The 18,358-nt window shown below is 37.2% G+C and overlaps 1 protein-coding gene and 1 long non-coding RNA gene across 2 annotated transcripts; both read right to left on the bottom strand.

The window, feature by feature from the left end:
• Window positions 1–823: 823 nt before the first annotated feature.
• Window positions 824–3,351, bottom strand: LOC139724863 (uncharacterized). Its single transcript, XR_011710490.1, has 3 exons — window positions 3,236–3,351; window positions 1,916–2,032; window positions 824–940 (listed from the first exon to the last, which is right to left on the bottom strand). It is a non-coding gene; the product is annotated as an uncharacterized lncRNA (long non-coding RNA).
• Window positions 3,352–3,741: 390 nt separating this feature from the next.
• On the bottom strand, window positions 3,742–18,015 carry LOC139724897 (uncharacterized). The gene is made up of 8 exons (XM_071636021.1): window positions 17,804–18,015; window positions 14,102–14,452; window positions 12,655–13,044; window positions 11,717–12,106; window positions 9,009–9,380; window positions 6,471–6,590; window positions 5,506–5,619; window positions 3,742–3,797 (listed from the first exon to the last, which is right to left on the bottom strand). Exons 1-8 carry the CDS (start codon window positions 17,877–17,879, stop codon window positions 3,742–3,744), a joined length of 1,869 nt encoding a protein of 622 aa, XP_071492122.1. The 5' UTR covers window positions 17,880–18,015.
• Between the last annotated feature and the right edge of the window lie 343 nt (window positions 18,016–18,358).

The raw sequence follows: 18,358 nt of genomic DNA, 5'->3' as shown, positions 1-18,358 counted from the left end.
TTATCTCGCAAGAAAATACGACAATACATACACAATATAGCATTGAAATTATATAAAAAGATGGGGAAAAGAACAACTAAAACATCTTTCTCATAAGTTTGGGTTCAGCTTTAGCTTTAGTTGTTTTTTTATTTAAACCATTTGGTATACAATTTGTTACTTTTGTTCTTATGACCATTTCATATTTCCATTTGTTGTAAAGATATACGTTATGAGAGTATACTTTTCGATTTACTTCAAAAAAGACAGAATTTTATTGTACAGCAATATTCAATGTAACTCTGTTTTATCCAGGATTGTGTGCGACCTGATCACACAGTCACAGATTCTGTTGAAAGTTTTCTGACAGAAAGGGCGGGATTAGTTCTCGTATCATGGCTGTATTGGAGATACAGTAGGTGAGAAAATCATCTTATCTTCACTTCAAACTTTATCAAGGATGGATGATACATTTTAATTGATCACGGACATTCGCATTATAGGCACTCACACATCACTCTCTCTCTCTCTCTCTCTGTATATATATATATATATATATATATATATGGCTGTGTATAAGTATACATATATATCATATACATTATATACATGTGGGTGTGAGGATACATATTACATACATTATACATGTTATATATACAAGGGGCTGATAAAAATGAGAGTGATATGGTGTGAAAACGCCACCTGTTACATAATACATTGGAGCACTCGTTGCAGTACAACATTGTTGTAATGCATTCTGAAGTATGTACTTCCCCACACTACAAAAAAAGGGGGATGAGTTACATTATGACAAGTAGGATTGTGATAGCCACAGTTTGCTTACCTAGATATTGGCACGTGTCGCCAGCATATCCATAAGCACATTGGCAGGAAAAGCTGCCTACCGTGTTGGTACATATCCCTCCGTATAGACACACATCGTCATCACATTCATTTACATCTGGGATAAAGAATAAACGAAGAGAAGAAATAAAACATATAAACATATAGAAAATGAACATTCAAGAGATGACGCTGCATTATTCTTTCTTTGTCTTTCTGTCATTGGATTGCAATCTATTTTGTATGTCATGTTTCTGTTTTTCAATCAATTCATGATGATAATGATAATAATAATAATAATAATAATAATAATAATATTATTATTATTATTATTATTACCATTATTATTATTAATAACAGGTGAATGAGTCAGTTACCCTTTGATCAAAAAGTAGATTGCATATAGATTGCAGGGTTGGAGCAAGGAGAGTCTTTCCAACTTGTGTGCCTGAAAAAAAGGGGATGGGGCTTTTTCTCTGGGTTTTTTGAGTGGTGTAATTCAATTAAATCCCCGCCGGAGTTGCAGTTTCCCCAAGAGATTACTAATATAATTGTCTCGAAAGGGAAATATAACTCCTATTGGCATGATTGAGGGACTTTCAAAACTTAGATATATTACAGCGGCAGACAAGGCAGTTTTTTGTTATGAAGTATATAGTCTACATAAATAAATATCATTTCATTCTAGTCCCATCGACAACCAGTCAAATTCTGGAATAATATTTACCTACCGTAACATCATTGCTCGTAATGATCAGAACAATTTCGAACTTCGTTGCATTAGTCACGTGATTGCACTGTGGGTCAATCACCGATCAGTAATACTTATGTATATCATTTAGTATATATATACATATATCATATGAATACTCTTTTCCCATCAAGAAAATAATGTTCAGCGAGAACTGTGTGTATCAATCGGTTGGATCCAAAAAATTTTTGAGAATTAAGGGTTTTGGTAATGGGTAGATGTGTAAAAGAACAAACTGTAATTGAATTGATAGACAATCGAAAATCAGAGAATAGTTTGATGACAGAACACAATAATGCACTACAAAAGAAAGAAACTAGACGATATAATCATTGACCGCACCTTCCTGACAGAGCCGTCCTTCGAATCCCGTCGAGGTACAATCACAGGTAAAATTTCCAATAAAATTGATACATTCACCGTCGTGTTCGCAGATGGGTGTTTCACATTCGTCGACGTCTGTAGAAATAGTCCAAAGGAAGACATTCATAATGGATGCAACATCGCTATTCAGCAACAATACGTATGGTGCAGTGTGCACTTGTTTTTTTGGTGTTTTTTTTTTATTTTGATTGATGTCTTATTAGTCTTGTGTGTATGTTTTTTTCTTGATCTCTAAAGGAAGTCCTCATTTTAATTGCCTTCACAACAAATGTATTACAATCAATTGTGACTTTAGTTGTTCCTTCTTATCCAATTATCGCACATCCCCCATGAATCATACAATTTGCTCATTTTGCGAGTGTTCGACGTCATATCTTCCTCTCTCTTCTCCTCCCCCCCCCCCCGTAAAAGTTAAAGATCACAGATGTCCGAACATATTTACGTTTATTTTGTTATTCTTGTTATGGTTATTCTGTCATCATTATGATCATCACCAACAGTACCAACAGCATTTACAGCTCGAAAATCTTGCGCCCGAGTAATACTTATTAAAGAGTAGGCAATGCATTCATGGTAGGCCTTTTCAGTAGGCCTACATATAACTATACCTGCGTATTACACATTGCTAAATACCAAATAATCAGTCAGCGGTAACATTAGAGAATAAGCCTATGGACGTTTGGGACTGCATTACTATAATGTCAACGTGCATTCTTTGTTGGGATATATTATATCAATTAAGTACGAAGTGTATTTTTTCTCTTCACGTTAACCATACCTGAACACATGTTAAAGGCTGTCATTAAGTAGTATCATTTATTAGTCAGTCTATAAAGGACTATCTATATATAGAACTATATTCTTCGAATTCAGTAGACATTCAGATGCGAGTTTCTTCACTTTGTCTCCCTCTACAAATTGAATTTGTTAAGATCGCAATTGCTGATCTGTAAATTAACAAACATGTCGGAAAAAAGGAACCAGTGGGACTCGAACCTGTGATCTACTTTGTTAATTTACAGATCAGCAGTTGCGATCTTAACAAATTTAATTTGCAGAGGGAGACAAAGTGAAGAAACTCGCATCTGAAACTTAATTCACCCCTCTGAATAATATCTTTCTTTCTTTCATTCAGTAGACATTGTCACTATTTACTCTGGCGGTTTTCAAACTACCAAACAAAGGCATTCCATTATAATTATGTATGCATAGCATAGACCCTATTATACTTTTATGACTATCTTATAGGGAGTTTCACCACTCGCATGAAGTACGTACCATTTTCGCAGTTATCTCCTTGGTACTCCTTGGGGCATATACACCTGTAGCTTCCTTTCGTGTTGTTACATATTCCCCCATTGTCACAGATATCGGTATCACATTCGTCTTCATCTAATTATTACACAGAAAAAAAAGACATACAGTCAGACAAATATACAGATAGAAAGATAGAGAGATGAATTTAGAGGGACAAGGAGAGATTTCTTTCCCTTGTTCGTTTTGAATACGTGTTTAATTTGTAGATTCTTTTAGAGTATAATGATGGGCTCATCAACGTTGAACCGAGCTACGCAGGTTACAAACCTGGTCAATCTAATCATAGAATCAGTATCTTTGATGGCATCAATGTCATCTTTATTACATTTCTTGGCATTGATATCATTAAAAAAAAATTGATTTCATAATCAAAGATATGGTATATGATATTAAAGTTTTGGATACTATAGTTTAATTATGTACGCACGTAATACCATTTAGAAGTCGGAATCGAATTCTATATAGGCCTAGCCAAATTTCCCTGAGTTGCAGTTACCTTCCTCGCAGACGGTACCAGTGAATCCTGGAACACAAAAGCAGGTAAAACTCCCAAAAGAGTTGCTACATGTACCACCGTTTTGACAGGTGATTGTAGCACATTCGTCGATGTCTGCAATAGAAAAAAAATGAAAGTAAATAAAGCAGGGAAAATGTTGGGTTAGCTATTCGAGCGCTAAATGGATTTTGAGGAAGAGCAGCAACGCCAACTATTTTTTCCCAAATGCATTTGAATCCTTCCTATACCGTGTTTCTGGCTTCCTCAATGCCAGCTGAATTGCTTTTTAGGGTATGGGAAGAAATATCATCTCCGTTAAAAATTGATTAAGATGGATCGTTTACCAATATCTAAGTCATAGATATCAATTGACTGCCACTAACATAACAAGGTGCGGTGCGCTCTCAAAACACTTTTAAACCGAAATCTTTAATGATAGTAATGATGGATAAAGCATGATCGATTTTCGAGGTTGGGTAAGGGTTGGTAGAAGGCATTTCAGCTAGGTAGACGTGTTATACATGCATGTTAAATGAGCAATTCTACATTAATAAACTACCGAATAAATGATGAACACATAACTTGTTAACTTTGTGAATTTCTGTACACACGCTTAAATGATAATGGCTGCCGTGTTCGGGTATTTTTTCCTCTAAACATATTGCAATTACATTGCGAAGGACTTCTACCCGAGTAACACATTTCCCCTTTACTTCCTGGTTAATGCATAATCGATAGATGTTGTTTGTATCAGCAACTTCATAGGGGCATCGTAAGCGTCTGTGGGAGATATGAAAGACAGTCGAAAACTCTTCGACTTCACAGACAACCAATCACCTCCCAGAATATGTGCGGCTGCATGTTTGCTAACATACGATGTTTTAGTCCCTTGTGTCATACCAGTTTCGCAGGTATCCCCGGAGACCCCCTGTGGGCAAGAGCAGCTGTATCCCCCATCAACGTTGGTACAAGTGCCGCCATTTTGACAGACGTCCATTTCACACTCGTTGATATCTGTTCATAACAATAGATAAACGCACACACACACACACATAATGAATCTTTGAAACAACACTCAGTATTTTTTTTTGTATTTCATGTATATTTTTCTGTTCTTGAACAAGTAAAATTATCTTGCATATTTGTGCCTAAAATATTTATATCACAGTGGAAAAATATTCTGACCGATGAAATAATTGTGTATGAGGAAACGTTGATACTCGTGTTTTTAAGATATTTAATTTTTCTTAAACTTAAGTATCTGATGAACTTCGGAGTTTTTTATTTCGTCCTCCCGATTTTTTATCTTTCGTATCTGCTCCTTGGTTTTCTGAGGTGCAATGCAGGGCAATTTGTGTGGCTGAGAATATAAGATTTAAAAAATCTTAAATCTATAGACACTTCAAAATTATGTAAGTCGGAAATATCACTGTTTCCGAAGAGCGTAGTCATGTGAGCACGTGAGCTTAACATTTTTTTTCGAAGGTAATTACAAGTTGGGTTAGAATCTAATTAACGGAACTGGTGTTCCTGATAAATTTACTACGTCTGAATAAGTATCTTGACTTTCTAGAAGCGGAATGTGTTGTTCTGCAAAGAAATTGGACGATCCCTCAGGCTGTATTCATCACAACCTCGGAAATCAAATAGGCCATTACCCAAGAATAAGATAACTGAAGTCACTGAAATTGGAAATACATTCATCGTAAGTAAGCACAAGATGAGCTTGCAGTACCTGAGTCGCAGTCATGCCCGGTGTAGCCATCAACACAAGTGCACCTATATCCCGTCTCGAACGTGGTGCAAGTGGCGCCATTCTGGCACGGCTCTGACAAACATGCATCTTGCACTAAAATGATAAACGTACACACAATGAAAAGTTTACTTTAGAAAGGGGAAAATAAAGAAAAAAAGGCTTTTATTCAGAAATACCTTCGCCTCATTGTAACTTAGATAAAAGAGTTACATCTTCGTAATTTTTACATCAGTACTCAGCATACTCAATCTGGGACAACCTCCTGAGGACAAGAGTATCTTTATGCTGTTCTATTGCTTTCGATTATCATTATGCTCAGGTTAAGGGAGGCACTTTAGAAGACGCACCTCTTGTATTGATATCATGGGAACAGAAAGTAAATAAATTCTCAAATTCAGAATGGTAATTAGATGCAACAATGAATGACAAATGTAAGAGTATATGAAATCAAAAAAATTGAAAAGAATCATATGCATAATCAGATTTCTCACTTTACTTTAAAAAATCATGACTTCAAATTCAAGTTTGAACACTCTAAACATAACCCCCAAAATATGGCATGGAATTGTAGGCCTATATGACCAAGAGGTTAATCTAGAATGTGCAGGTTATTCTTCCTACTGATAATTATTCACGCTGTTCAAAGTGTGTGATGTTAATCTATTTGATCCAGAGACATGGTGATGCGAGCTAAACAGAAGAAAGCTATACTCCATAGAAGCCAATTTATGATAGTCGTGATAGATAAGGCAGGACTCCACACTAAAGGCAAACATCCGACCTTTTTTGGTGGCCCGATCAGGCTAACCCATTCTTCATTTCCGAAATTTTGGTGGCCCGACTTGCGTTTTTGGTGGCCTCGGGCCACCGGGCCACCGGGCCACCGGGCCACCGTTAGTGTCGAGCCCTGGATAAAGTGATAACAAGCTTTACATTACACTTACGAAAACTGCATGTGTCTCCTTCATACCCCGCAGGGCAACTGCAGTTAATTACACCGGGAGCAACATCCTGACAGGTTGCTCCATTTTGACAAGGTGCATCAGCGCAGCTTATAGCAGAACCTGCGTAAAAAGGAAGCACAAATACACACATGCACACACACAAATGGATTATACTGTATAATAGCGAAAACAATGGACTAACCAGAACATGGAGGGGCGGTGCAAGGACAGTTGTATATATATATATATATATATATATATATATATATATATGAAAGACAATAAAAAAGAACAAGATATGAAGCAAAATCTCTTTCCGGTCATGCAGGATTCGAGTGTACGCTCCTTTCCAACTGGACTTGGGCACTGATGTCTAAATTACTGGGGCCGCCAAAATGGATTGGGCTTTGGTTCTTACCCCTTCTCCCCCTTTCCATAATTATATTGGCTACAACAAAATAGGTCCTAAATTTGTGTCATACACTTTTTTTTAGATAGTTTACATTCAAAGTCTGCTTAGAAAATTCATCGAAACAATTATTTTGGAGGGACTCCCTACTATATGGAGCCCACCAGAAGGGCAAAAAAAAAATGATTAACCTTCCGTCTCTGTAGCTCGGCCAACACTTTTCTTTCATCTGTGTATTTCCAATTTCACACACTATCTAAGCATTTTTTTGATTTCCCACCATCGGGATACAACTATACAGGATTGCATCTTAACGTGCTTTGCAAATTGTTCTCATTATATAGGTCACTAATCGCCAAGATATCCGCTAAAGATCACGGGAGTACTATAATTCATCACATTAAGAGAGCAAAGTCACAAATTCCCCAAATCAGGGAGGTTTACAAAATCATAGTCGTCATGCATGGCTGTCCTTTCTTGCGTGTAGGAAGTTGTCTTGCTTTGTGGCACAGAACAATGCTCAACTACCTCAGTCTTGTGAACGGGTCATTTCACGTGTGACACCTCATGATGTACAAAGTACAAGTATCAGCGGCATGGATACAGCCGGTACACAAACATTTTTCTCGCACCCAACTTCCTCTTTCAACCAATAGCTGCGATGTTTATGTAAATAGCGAAATAACAGATATCAGTTCACACGTCTGTAGTAGTTGATGAAGAGTAATCACGATAATGAATACTGTTATCTGTAATAGCTGTATCTGCCTTCATGAAACATTATGCATGAGTTGGAAAAGTAGATTTTACAATAATGAAAAAAAGTGCTATAAAATTAATAAGGACAACGTTTACAGTGCGAGGTCACTAGATTGGAAAAAAGGGCCCCACAGAGTACCAGAGAGGTATGTTTCCGTCAGCAATTATTGGTAACACAACCGTTCATACTATACCCTTTGCCTTGGGCAGAGGCAATTTATTTTTGCAGTAAGCAGAATTTCCCACGATAATGTGTGCTGACATTTTCTATTGAATGTAGTACGTTTGCAAAGCAATGTCTATAGCAATGACACGCAAAAAAAAGAATCATCTTAACACTCAAGTAGTCATTACAGATGACACCGCTTTCATTCCATACTTTTGAGCATGGATATACGTTATATCCATGGACAAAACGGGATGGACCTTTCGAAGACAATGCGGTGGAACGAAATAGACAAACGTCAGTTCGTGATTGCCGTGGATGCCATGTCAGATTTTTACACTGTCCAAAAAAAGAAAATGTTACGGCAGTCCCGGTTCTAACAAGAAACACTGTAGGCCGTGATATAAGGAGTTAACGCAACAAAACGCAACGGCACGTTATAGGCCGTAACAAAACTTGTAGGCGGTCCGATGAGTGGGAAGCGACCGAAAATATCATGCAGTCTAGCTTTGCTTTACCAGACGCCGTGAGAGTAGCGTCTGATAGCTTTGTTCACCGGAGCGAGGACTGGAACGAACAAGACTAGAATTCGAATGAGGAAAAACAGGAGAATATCCCATTTACCCATGGCGCACTACGTTTTGAGCGAATGGGACTGTCGTTGCCGCCGGGAACACAGGGTTAACGTACAATTTGAGTGCAATTATGCAACTTACAATACATGTAGACGGTTAATGCTTGATTTAAACAGACTAGTATAATGATGAAATTACGATTGAATGCAATAATATGTACAGAGAAAGATAATGAGGGTTGACGTGTGGTGACAATAGTGATGGGTTGTTATGGTATACACGTTTTACAACCTGTAAAACCCATTAGAATAAAATCCTCTATTCTGTAACTACTCGGGATCCCAGATATATTCGAAGAATAAGAAACAAGCAAGTATTATTATATGTAATTTTACTATTGCTAGGAACAAGACTGTTCAATGGTTTGTAATGTATATTTTCAAGTTTTTTTATGGAAATCAGTGAACGACTGGTTGCCCTAGTTCTATGTTTATTGTTGCCAAAGAAGCATATGAAGTCACGCTAACTTGTGAAAAGTGTGAAAACAAGAATAAGTTGGGAGCATAAAATGCATCTTTGTGAAATCCACATTGATAGTGTGACATTTCTGGCATCTTTTGGAAACTTACGTAATACGCTCGTTGCATTGAAATGTATTCCTCTTAAAGCTGTCCCACCATTTGAAACAAGTTCTATGGTCATACGACGCGTATTCTCCACGATGTTCGCCGGTAATGTTGATCCCCCTCCTTGCCATACTGGATTCGGCGACTCCATAATGGAGACGATCAGGTTGTCCTGATCTCTGATGTCGAAATCGGTGAACACCACCTCAATGTCGGTGTGAGTGTCGACGTTGTCTATGATCCATTTCACATTAATCCGTCCCGTTGGTAGAGTGGGGTAACCAGGTGTGGTTAGCACTGCCGTGGTCGAGCTGTCTTTTAGGGTGGCCGAGATGCCAAGGGACGGGATTGGCACACTGTCTGGTAAAAATTGCCCTAAAAGGAAACGCAAAATGTGGCATGTACAAGTGACTAATATTTGAATGAGGAAAGAAGCGCATCTGTATCAGATGCATACAAAAAATGCAATACTATTGAGTGATTATTATTCTGTATTGTCACTATACAGAAGTGAATTATTTTCTTTTGTTTTTTGTTTTTGCTGCATTTAAACATCTTTCTTACTTCATTCAACATCTTACGTGACCTTCAAAATGAATCGTTATTCTCATCATGATCATCATGATGTGTTTGCTCTCTTCATTTTGAATCTTTATTTTCGTTTTGATAGTAATATCTTTTTAAATCCTCAATCTACATAACAACTATTTTCTTCTTCATGTGTCAATATCATATAGACGTTTTCAACATTCAATTTTAAATAGAGTACAAGTAGTGTACTTTTTTAATGGATACAGATTTAATTTGAAAGCTCCTACCATGGACTTATTTGCCTATATGCGAATTTTGATTTTCGGAATAAGCTGGCGACAGGTTAAGACGAAGTTGAATAACCATTGCCGAAAATGGATGCGCAGTCGATGAATTACAATGCACAATGCGAAATCAGTTGCCACATCAGGTAATCTCCGAAAAATTGAATCACGATATTTCAATGCATGAGCGTATTTGGCAAAAATGAATGCTTCCATAACGTGAAATTGTAAGACCAAAAAACAACAACAATGACATTGGCAGGGAAAACCCGAGATACAGAACCGAAACTGTCGCAAAGACAGTCGAAGTTCTAATTCACAGATTCCTTTGCTGAAGATTTAATAGGAATCCCCCAAAGAGAGCTTACTCTTTACATTGTTCTGCATGAGGAACATCACTGAAAGGAAAGTAAACAAAGAAACGAAAGCACAAAGGCAACACAAAATAACCAAATTATGTACTTTGCAATGTGATAATGACTTTTGGACGTTGATTACTATGTAATAACATCTTCTCAATCTCTTTAAAAAAACATCCAGCTTCTTACTATATTTGAAATAAAATGTAAATTACAAACTGACGCACTGTGTGTTACATTCACAATTTGTTATCCACTATTTGTGATATGTTTAAATTTACGAGAAATGTACATGTATATAACACTAGAAAACTGATGCTTTATATTTACATCATAAAGTATATTAAATACCAAAGAGTAAGCTAGTATGTTTGGAATTCTGTGCCTGATGAAATGAAATTATGTACATCCCTTGCCCTTTCTAAGCGTAAGTATAAAAGAATTTCGATTAATGATTAGTATCCGATGAAATTTAATCAAATAGTTATTGACTTGCTGCAGTATCAGTCCTTTTCAGCAATACAAATTAACCATTACAGCCATAGATTATTTCAATTTCTCTTAAGTACATTTTAAAATGTAGTCTTATATATAAAATCTCAAGTGGGACCTCAGCCGTATAAAAGGCCAATGGCCTCTGCTGGCTCCTCCACCTTCTCTCTCTGAATTTCATTTTTTCCCCTCTCGATACCTGTAGTATCTTTTTTCTTGATAATACATTCCAATATAATCCAGTATTTCTGTTTTTACCCCTTTTTTGCATTTTAATGAGAATGTAGAAACGAAATGAAATGAAATAGTGCTATTCGGCAATTTTCCCTCGCATAAGCAAAGATTAATTACATGTTTGGTTTTATATCACACGACACCTTAACACAAGGGGTAGTCATCTTCATAAGATTACTTCATTTACTGTTTTCGATAGTTAAAAGTAAAGCTTGGAAACTTATCTTTCAGTACATGATTCGGTGATATCTGATTTCTGATAACAATAAATCAATGCACATAATATCATGCAATTAAGGTGTTAAATTATATTTAAAAACAGTTACTCCAGAACGAGAGTCAGAGAGAGAGAGAGAGAGAGTGTGTGTGTGTGTGTGTGTGTGAGAGAGAGAGAGAGAGAGAGAGAGAGAAAAGGGGAGAGACAAACTATCCTTTCAATCTTTTTATGCAATACAATTTATTTCGATGCTAGCATCCGATTTGAGAATAGTATTTTGCACTTTACCTCAGAGCATATTTCGGGGGCAAAAAGTGCAAAGATTAACAACTTCAAGTTAAACCGCGTGACTAAACAAAGGCCTATTTTTATTAGTTTAAATATTTGGATGAATATTTCTTATGAAGGCATACCACACATTTAAGAGAAATTGGATATATTACCCATAAGAAAGCAACACAAAGAATGTTTGTTATTGATTGATTAGTGTGTGTATGTGTATGTTAAGTGGTTTGTGTGAAGTCAGGATATTTGAATTCAGCATGAATAATGATAATAATGTGAGGCAATCATGATCGTGATTTCTGTTTTTACCTGTTGCGCTTCCTTCCATTAACACCCCTGTCTCGAAGTCATTCCAGCTCTTAAAAAAGTCGACTGTCAGCTCTTCATTCAGTGAGATCGACGTCATCGGAAATTGATAATCCGTAGCTATGACTGCCCCTTCGGTGGTCGCAAGGCTGATAGTCTCCTCGCCTTCCGTAGTGTACACGCTCATTTGCCCATCGTGGTCGTAGGCCAGAAACTCGAGTTTGGCGCGCTGCGCGCTGTTGCTGCGGAATTTCATGGTGCACTGGTATCTAACGTCAGAGACCGTATGGCCGAAAAAAGGTGTAGCGACCTTCAGTGACTGGGATTCCTCGAGAGTTATTTCTGGGTTGCAGGAAGGCAGGACGCTTCCATTGCCGCTTAGAGAAAATGAGTCTGTTTATGAGGCAAATACATATTTCGGTAAAATATAGAGTAATTGTAATCAATTAATATAATTGTTAATAAATAGTAGCAATTGACCCTGTTCGTAATGACAGCGAGTGAACATCTCAGTGATACATCCACTTGGCATCATGCAATTTATTACTGCAAATGAATGTCATTTCTGTGGTTCTTGGTTTTTTTTAACATTTATTACAACTTTTTGTCTGTAGAACACAGATTTCTTTCGGAACACAACCAAATAAACGAACACACACACACAAATCATCTCAACTTACAATTTGTAACTTCATTGGCATCTTATACAAGACAAATGTATTGCATCTTGAAAAGAAAAATTAAAAAAAAAAGCGTCATCAGCAAAGCTTCACTAATTCAGGTGGTTGTCTAGCCAAATGGAATGCCAAGAAAATAATCTGAAGACGAAAAGATCTTTTTTTAAGCATGTGCATAATAGTCTGTAAGAGTGGGTATAGTAAAAGTTCTAATTAAATTCATAGCTGCAGTTGGCAGTGATAAACTATTTTGTTGAGGCTCACCGGCAAGGGAAATGTTGACGACCATACCAGTACCGAGGGTATGCCCACTTCTGACCCAATAATGTAACCACACCAGTTCACCGTAAGAATACCAGGTGGTGGTAGTGGTCGGAGGAAGACTTCCGGTCATGCTGACCCAAGTCCCAGCGTCGTCGTTCGTGTCATAGATATTAATGTACGGGCCAGTGCCGGCGTCCATGCTGATAAGGTCGACCCTAAGCCAATCGGTCGGGTTTGGAGCAAAGAAATACCAGTTGAGATCGACGTCGGCAGTGGTTACAGAGGAAAGGTCGGCGCTGTGCAGCATCAGGGAGGGAAGAGATGCTGAGAGCGAGAACGTACCTCCACCGGCCAGCAAATGATCGTCCGAAACTGCAGCAAGTACGTCATCTGTAAAGGAAATGAGTTCATTGATGAGAACATGCTTTGTGCAGCATGGGGACACAATGATCCCGGATCGGTCATATTTCCCCACATACTGGGTATCGTAAATTAGAAGCAAAAAGAGTTAAAGTAAGTCACGCAAACAGAATGGTACATAGATGAATAAACAGCACAGCTGGACTTAAACGAAGAAATATATCATTATCATTTCAAAAGTTCTATAGGGCCTAATATACATGTTTTCATGGAAGGGTGATGCATTGTATTGATGGTGGCCTGCCTCACTCATCTCCATGGTAACCTACAAATTTAGTCATTATCACCACTAAATTTCCTTTTTGATTTTGACAAGAAATGGGGAGAAATGACAACTTGGTTCGATAGCATCACTTCCTCATGTCTTGATAATCCTATAGAATTCTAGTTTCTTTTTTGTGTTAAATGCTACACATTTCAGATTTTTTTTTAAAAAGAACACCTTTTCATATATATTTTATTTCATCAAATTGACTGATTAAAAACTAAAAAAAAAACTCTTTTGATTATCTTTGAGATATACAGAACATAATAAGGGTACATAAAGAGAACTCGGCGAACATATAAGATAAATTCTGAAGAAGGATGTGCGTGTGCGTGCGCGCGTGTGTGTGTGTGTGTGTATGTGTGTGTGAGTGCATGGGGTGAATATTCCAGGATAGAAATTGTGCAATGTATACCTACTATAGGGGACGAAAAGTAATTTGGACATGGCCCACTTAATGACCATACGACCAAGACACATGGAATAATGTCCTTCTTTCGATGAGATACCTTTGTAATATCCATAAATCTTAAAAATTCAAACTTTTGATGAAGCATATTCACATGATTGTGTGGTGTGACATCGTGGGTCTTGAACTCAAAATGTGATTGGCATTACTTGCTTTGTGCAATATTGCTGTTTATTCCTGGTTTGATATGACTCACTATATATACAAACGTACTAACAATACAACTAATCAGCTACGGAGGTGAGACGGACTCACCTCCCTGAACTATTCTTTCTGAATAGTCACATACATACCTAGGTACTGAAAATCCACCTCCATGGATGTTTGGCGGCTGTTCCCTCCACACCTCTCAAACGTCAAAGTCATCGTATTGGGCAGGGTCACATAGACGGGATCAAGCGGAATGAAGATGTTGGAGATGACAACTACAGACTTGTCTCTCGCCGTTTCTCGTATCTCCATCTCGTCATTCCCGGGAATGCTAAGGGAGACGAAAGTTGCCCGAACGATCCCGGAGAAAGTCGAGGATACACTCCAAGAACAGCTGGTGCAAGAGTTCGACCCATCGTACATAAGGTCCTCGTGACTATGGGTTGGACTGAGGGTTATATTGCCCCCGCATGAAGTCGCGCTTCCCTGATCGTCTGTAGGTGAATGCACGGACAACGAATAGAATATTACACCAACGGAGAAGTAAGACATTATTGTAGATTATGTTTAGTTATTAATTTGGATCTAAGGAAAATCAACAATTTAGCAAGTCATGTTCAATGAAACCTCACTCCATAATTATGCCCACTTTAATCAGAGTGTTAAGTGTGTTGCAGTGAAATAATACCACAAGAATGATAAAAAACAGAATCTGATAATCTCTCCGAAAATGTCAGAGTCATTTGCCCTTAAAAAGCTTTTAAATGAATAGAAAGCATGGATAGGAGGTGCTTTGCTTCTAAAGTGCAAAGTATACACAGCTAATAGAGCAATTCTAGCTTGCACTGTGCCGGTTTTACCTTCTCTGCATGTAGCATGTGATGCTCAGTGAACTTTTGTCTACATTTTTTTTTTTTGATTTGTGTATTTTACTTTCTGTATTGTGGTAATGTATTTAATTACGATATGGGCGTTTTTGTTGTTGATTTGATTTGATTTGATTGATTTGCTCATTGTTGTGCTGTGTTTTTTGTTGTAGAAACATTGTATTCTGTATTCACGACATCTCTGAAAAAAAAAGCCTTTTCATACTTTGCTGATCGAGGGCATTTTATCCAGCTCATAGATGAAATAAAATAGAAAAAATACAACACAAACAAACAATATTGGTAACCGTCACAGGATGTGCAAGTTTAATAGGAAAGTGGTAAGGTCATGGCCTCAAAACCCTCCCATTCAAAGAAAAAATAATAATACGGACTCATTTAAAAAAAAAGAAATGAAAGAAAACTTTTTATCCTACAAAGTCGCAATAGCAAAGGAATGTGAAGATGTGAACATCCGTGCAAGGGGATGGTTCCTGAATTATCAACGAAGTTAAAATTAATTTTGATATAGTGATAGAGACGAGTATACTATACCATTTGTCACAAACGATATAAAAGAAAATTGATGATATGATATACAGTATGCATGTCTATGCAGCAGGGATTACAATAACAATTATAGTTAAGAAGCGATTATGCAATCTTCAGGTAACATCGCTCATTTTGTTAAGAATTGCCCCGACTATCAAATTGCAATACAAACTGTATGAAGCTGAAATAACATACGCCTTGATAACGGCAATGAAAGGAACACACACACATACACACACACACACACACACATACACACACATACACACACACATGCACAAACACAGAAAACAAATATAGTATTTTGAATTCGTATACACAACACATACATACAATTATACACAGAAAAATTAACGTTAAAGGACGACATAGAGAAAGCAGGTAATATGCAACTTTTCAATTCCCAAGTAATTCACCGTGATGATTTTATATTGTAAGCCACACACTTAAATTGATGATCAGTTTGGGCAGATAAGTTTCAACAGGATGGATATACTATGCAAAAAAAATGACATATTTGCAACGATGTTGCTGAAATTAAAGATATTAAGTGTTCCGTTCTTTCTGGGACACCCTGTATAGTGTTCTCAATTCAAGCCAACACTTATAAACGATGACAGGATTTTTCACCATCGATTCATATTATTGGACTGTTTTGACCTAGAGGTGTTAATTTGAGTTTGATATACAGGGACTTATTTGTAACATTTTGTTGCAATGGAAATATCTGGAAAGAAGTAAATACAGCTGTAACTGTTTTCCCCAAGGGAATGAACAGATTTGTGACGTGTGTGTCTGTGTGTGTGTGTGGTGGTGGGGGGGGGGGGGGGAGGAGGCAAGGAACAAATAAAGTATATACATGCCTTAAGACTGAAAATATTTGTTCAAATTGCCTTGTGTTTTTCAAAAGTTAATTGGATGCAAGACATGTTTCATTCAGCATTTATCCAATTCTCCATTTAGTTCAAAGATATACAAAAGAACACAATCTTATTTAGATCTAAGTGGTTAAATCCCATTATATTCATATATAATATAATATATATATATATATATATATATATTTATATAAGAATGATAGAGAGACAATTAGCAGTTCAAAATATGACAATTATTATACAACTGGTCTGTATGTGTGTGTGTCCAAGATTATACCGAATGTAAAATTCTATGATATATTTGAAAGTGATGTGATACTCAATGATAATCATCATCAATCAAGGACAGGATAAATTAATGTAAAAAATAAAATGAAATGCCACTGGAAAGTTTTGACAGTTGTGATGGCCACCTGAGAGTATAAAACTTCAGAGGGAGAAATACTTCCAAACAGAAACTGTTTATGATATCGCTAAGCTACCGCTGTATAAGGGTTTTGAAATGACACTGATGTTTCTAATTATATTTCAGTGAAGCCCTGTCACGTCTGCATTTGATCACTTTAAGACATAACGTATTTCTGACATACCTTGAAATTCATGACTTCCTTCAGTTCAAGAAAACGTTATAAATACTTCATTTTTTTTCTCCTTTCGACGCTTCGAACAGAAATAAAATGGTGTCTACCTCAACTGCATGTAGATCACGACGACGTCTTTTTCGAGTGGCTATTATTTTAGATTTATAAGACACTTATTCAAATATAATTTTGCGAAACATATCTCTTTTCACCAGCGCAATATTGTATTGATCTGCTAGGTAGCTTTGTCCATAATTTATCTCAGCAACAGTCTCCTTTTGTAATGGAAATGAATTATGCCTTTGGTGCGTGCGAGAAAGAGGTTTTTTATTCTACTTCTATCATTTCGTTGCACATTGTGAGTAAAGTCAGTCGTGCTTATGGATCACTGGCATTATAAACATGCACTGTATTGTTCAAGCCAGACAGGCAGGAAGGCGTGTGAAGGCAGGCTTTCAAATTAAAGTGCAACTTGGGAGCAGTTTCGAATGTATCTACAAAAATGAATAAGAGTTTGCCAAATATATCAGCTCTTTGATTGGAAACTCTAAAATATTGATTAACATAATAATGCATCCAGGTAATCCTGAGTACGACCTCGCTGGGAAAGCGTATGCTGGAATTTACCTTAACAAAAAAACAACAACAAACAAACAAAGAAACAAAGAAATAAAAAACAAAAACAAAAACAATAACAATAGCAATAACAAAAAGAATTGTGATGTACATGACTGTATCACAAAACTCATGAGACATTAATTCTGATCGCAGAGACAGGAATATTCTTCGATGTCGATAACTGTTTGAATGAACATAAACACCTGTTGCGACGAATAATTAAATCGCTTTTTCGGGCGATTTCATTTCCAGTTCGTTTGATCTTTTCTTTTAATTCAAATATCGGTTTTGTACTTCGACTGGATGAATGAGACGAATTCACACTAGTCTTCTTCGATGTCTATACTTACAAAATACGATGTGGAGGACACACAGGATTAATTGGGCTCGCACGAGCAGGCTTTTGTCGACGATTCTTAGCTCCATTGCCCGATGCGTCGTGCACAGTATTCCACCATTTTGTGACGGAGGGTCAAAAGCATGCAAGCACTCCCAGCCGTTTGACGATGTCACCGTCAATACCCGTTACTGATTCGCCTTATCTTCCACTGATGGGGAAACACGGACTGTCTATGATGGGCGGTTTGGACTGTGTGCGGATGACAGGCCGGGGGGGGGGGGGGGGTGGGGGAGTATGATGAACAACATAAGCCTAAGTGTTTGCTGCTGGGGCTGACAGTACGACTCGACGCTCAAGGCAGTGTAAAATAAACAAACTAGTGGATTCCGTCCACCGCTGCCTATTTACTATGATCCATAAATGACGTCATCACATCGGGGAATTTGAAATATCATTTAGTAATCCTACATAGTTCTCGCCTTTACCGTTTTTTTTTTTTTTGCAATTTCTACAATGTGCCCGGGATACAATTAAACTTACAAGATTGTGATTGCGATATGTAGGC

This window comes from Diadema antillarum, unplaced genomic scaffold, assembly GCF_040938485.1.
Source record: "Diadema antillarum isolate AM-2024a unplaced genomic scaffold, OU_Dant_1.0 seq00000002_RagTag, whole genome shotgun sequence".
Lineage (NCBI taxonomy): Eukaryota > Metazoa > Echinodermata > Echinoidea > Diadematoida > Diadematidae > Diadema > Diadema antillarum.
Note: the sequence above shows the minus strand (reverse complement) of the source record. Positions and strands in the feature narration are given on the sequence as shown.

Bases quoted from the DNA above. Each gene is read 5' to 3' on its own strand.
- LOC139724897 (XM_071636021.1), bottom strand. From the start codon at position 17,879: ATGGAGCTAAGAATCGTCGACAAAAGCCTGCTCGTGCGAGCCCAATTA. The intron at 5,620-6,470 runs GTAAGTGTAATG...TTATCATTTTAG, and splicing joins AGGAGACACATGCAGTTTTC to TGCAAGATGCATGTTTGTCA. The intron at 3,798-5,505 runs GTACTGCAAGCT...TTTGTGTTCCAG, and splicing joins CGGGCATGACTGCGACTCAG to GATTCACTGGTACCGTCTGC.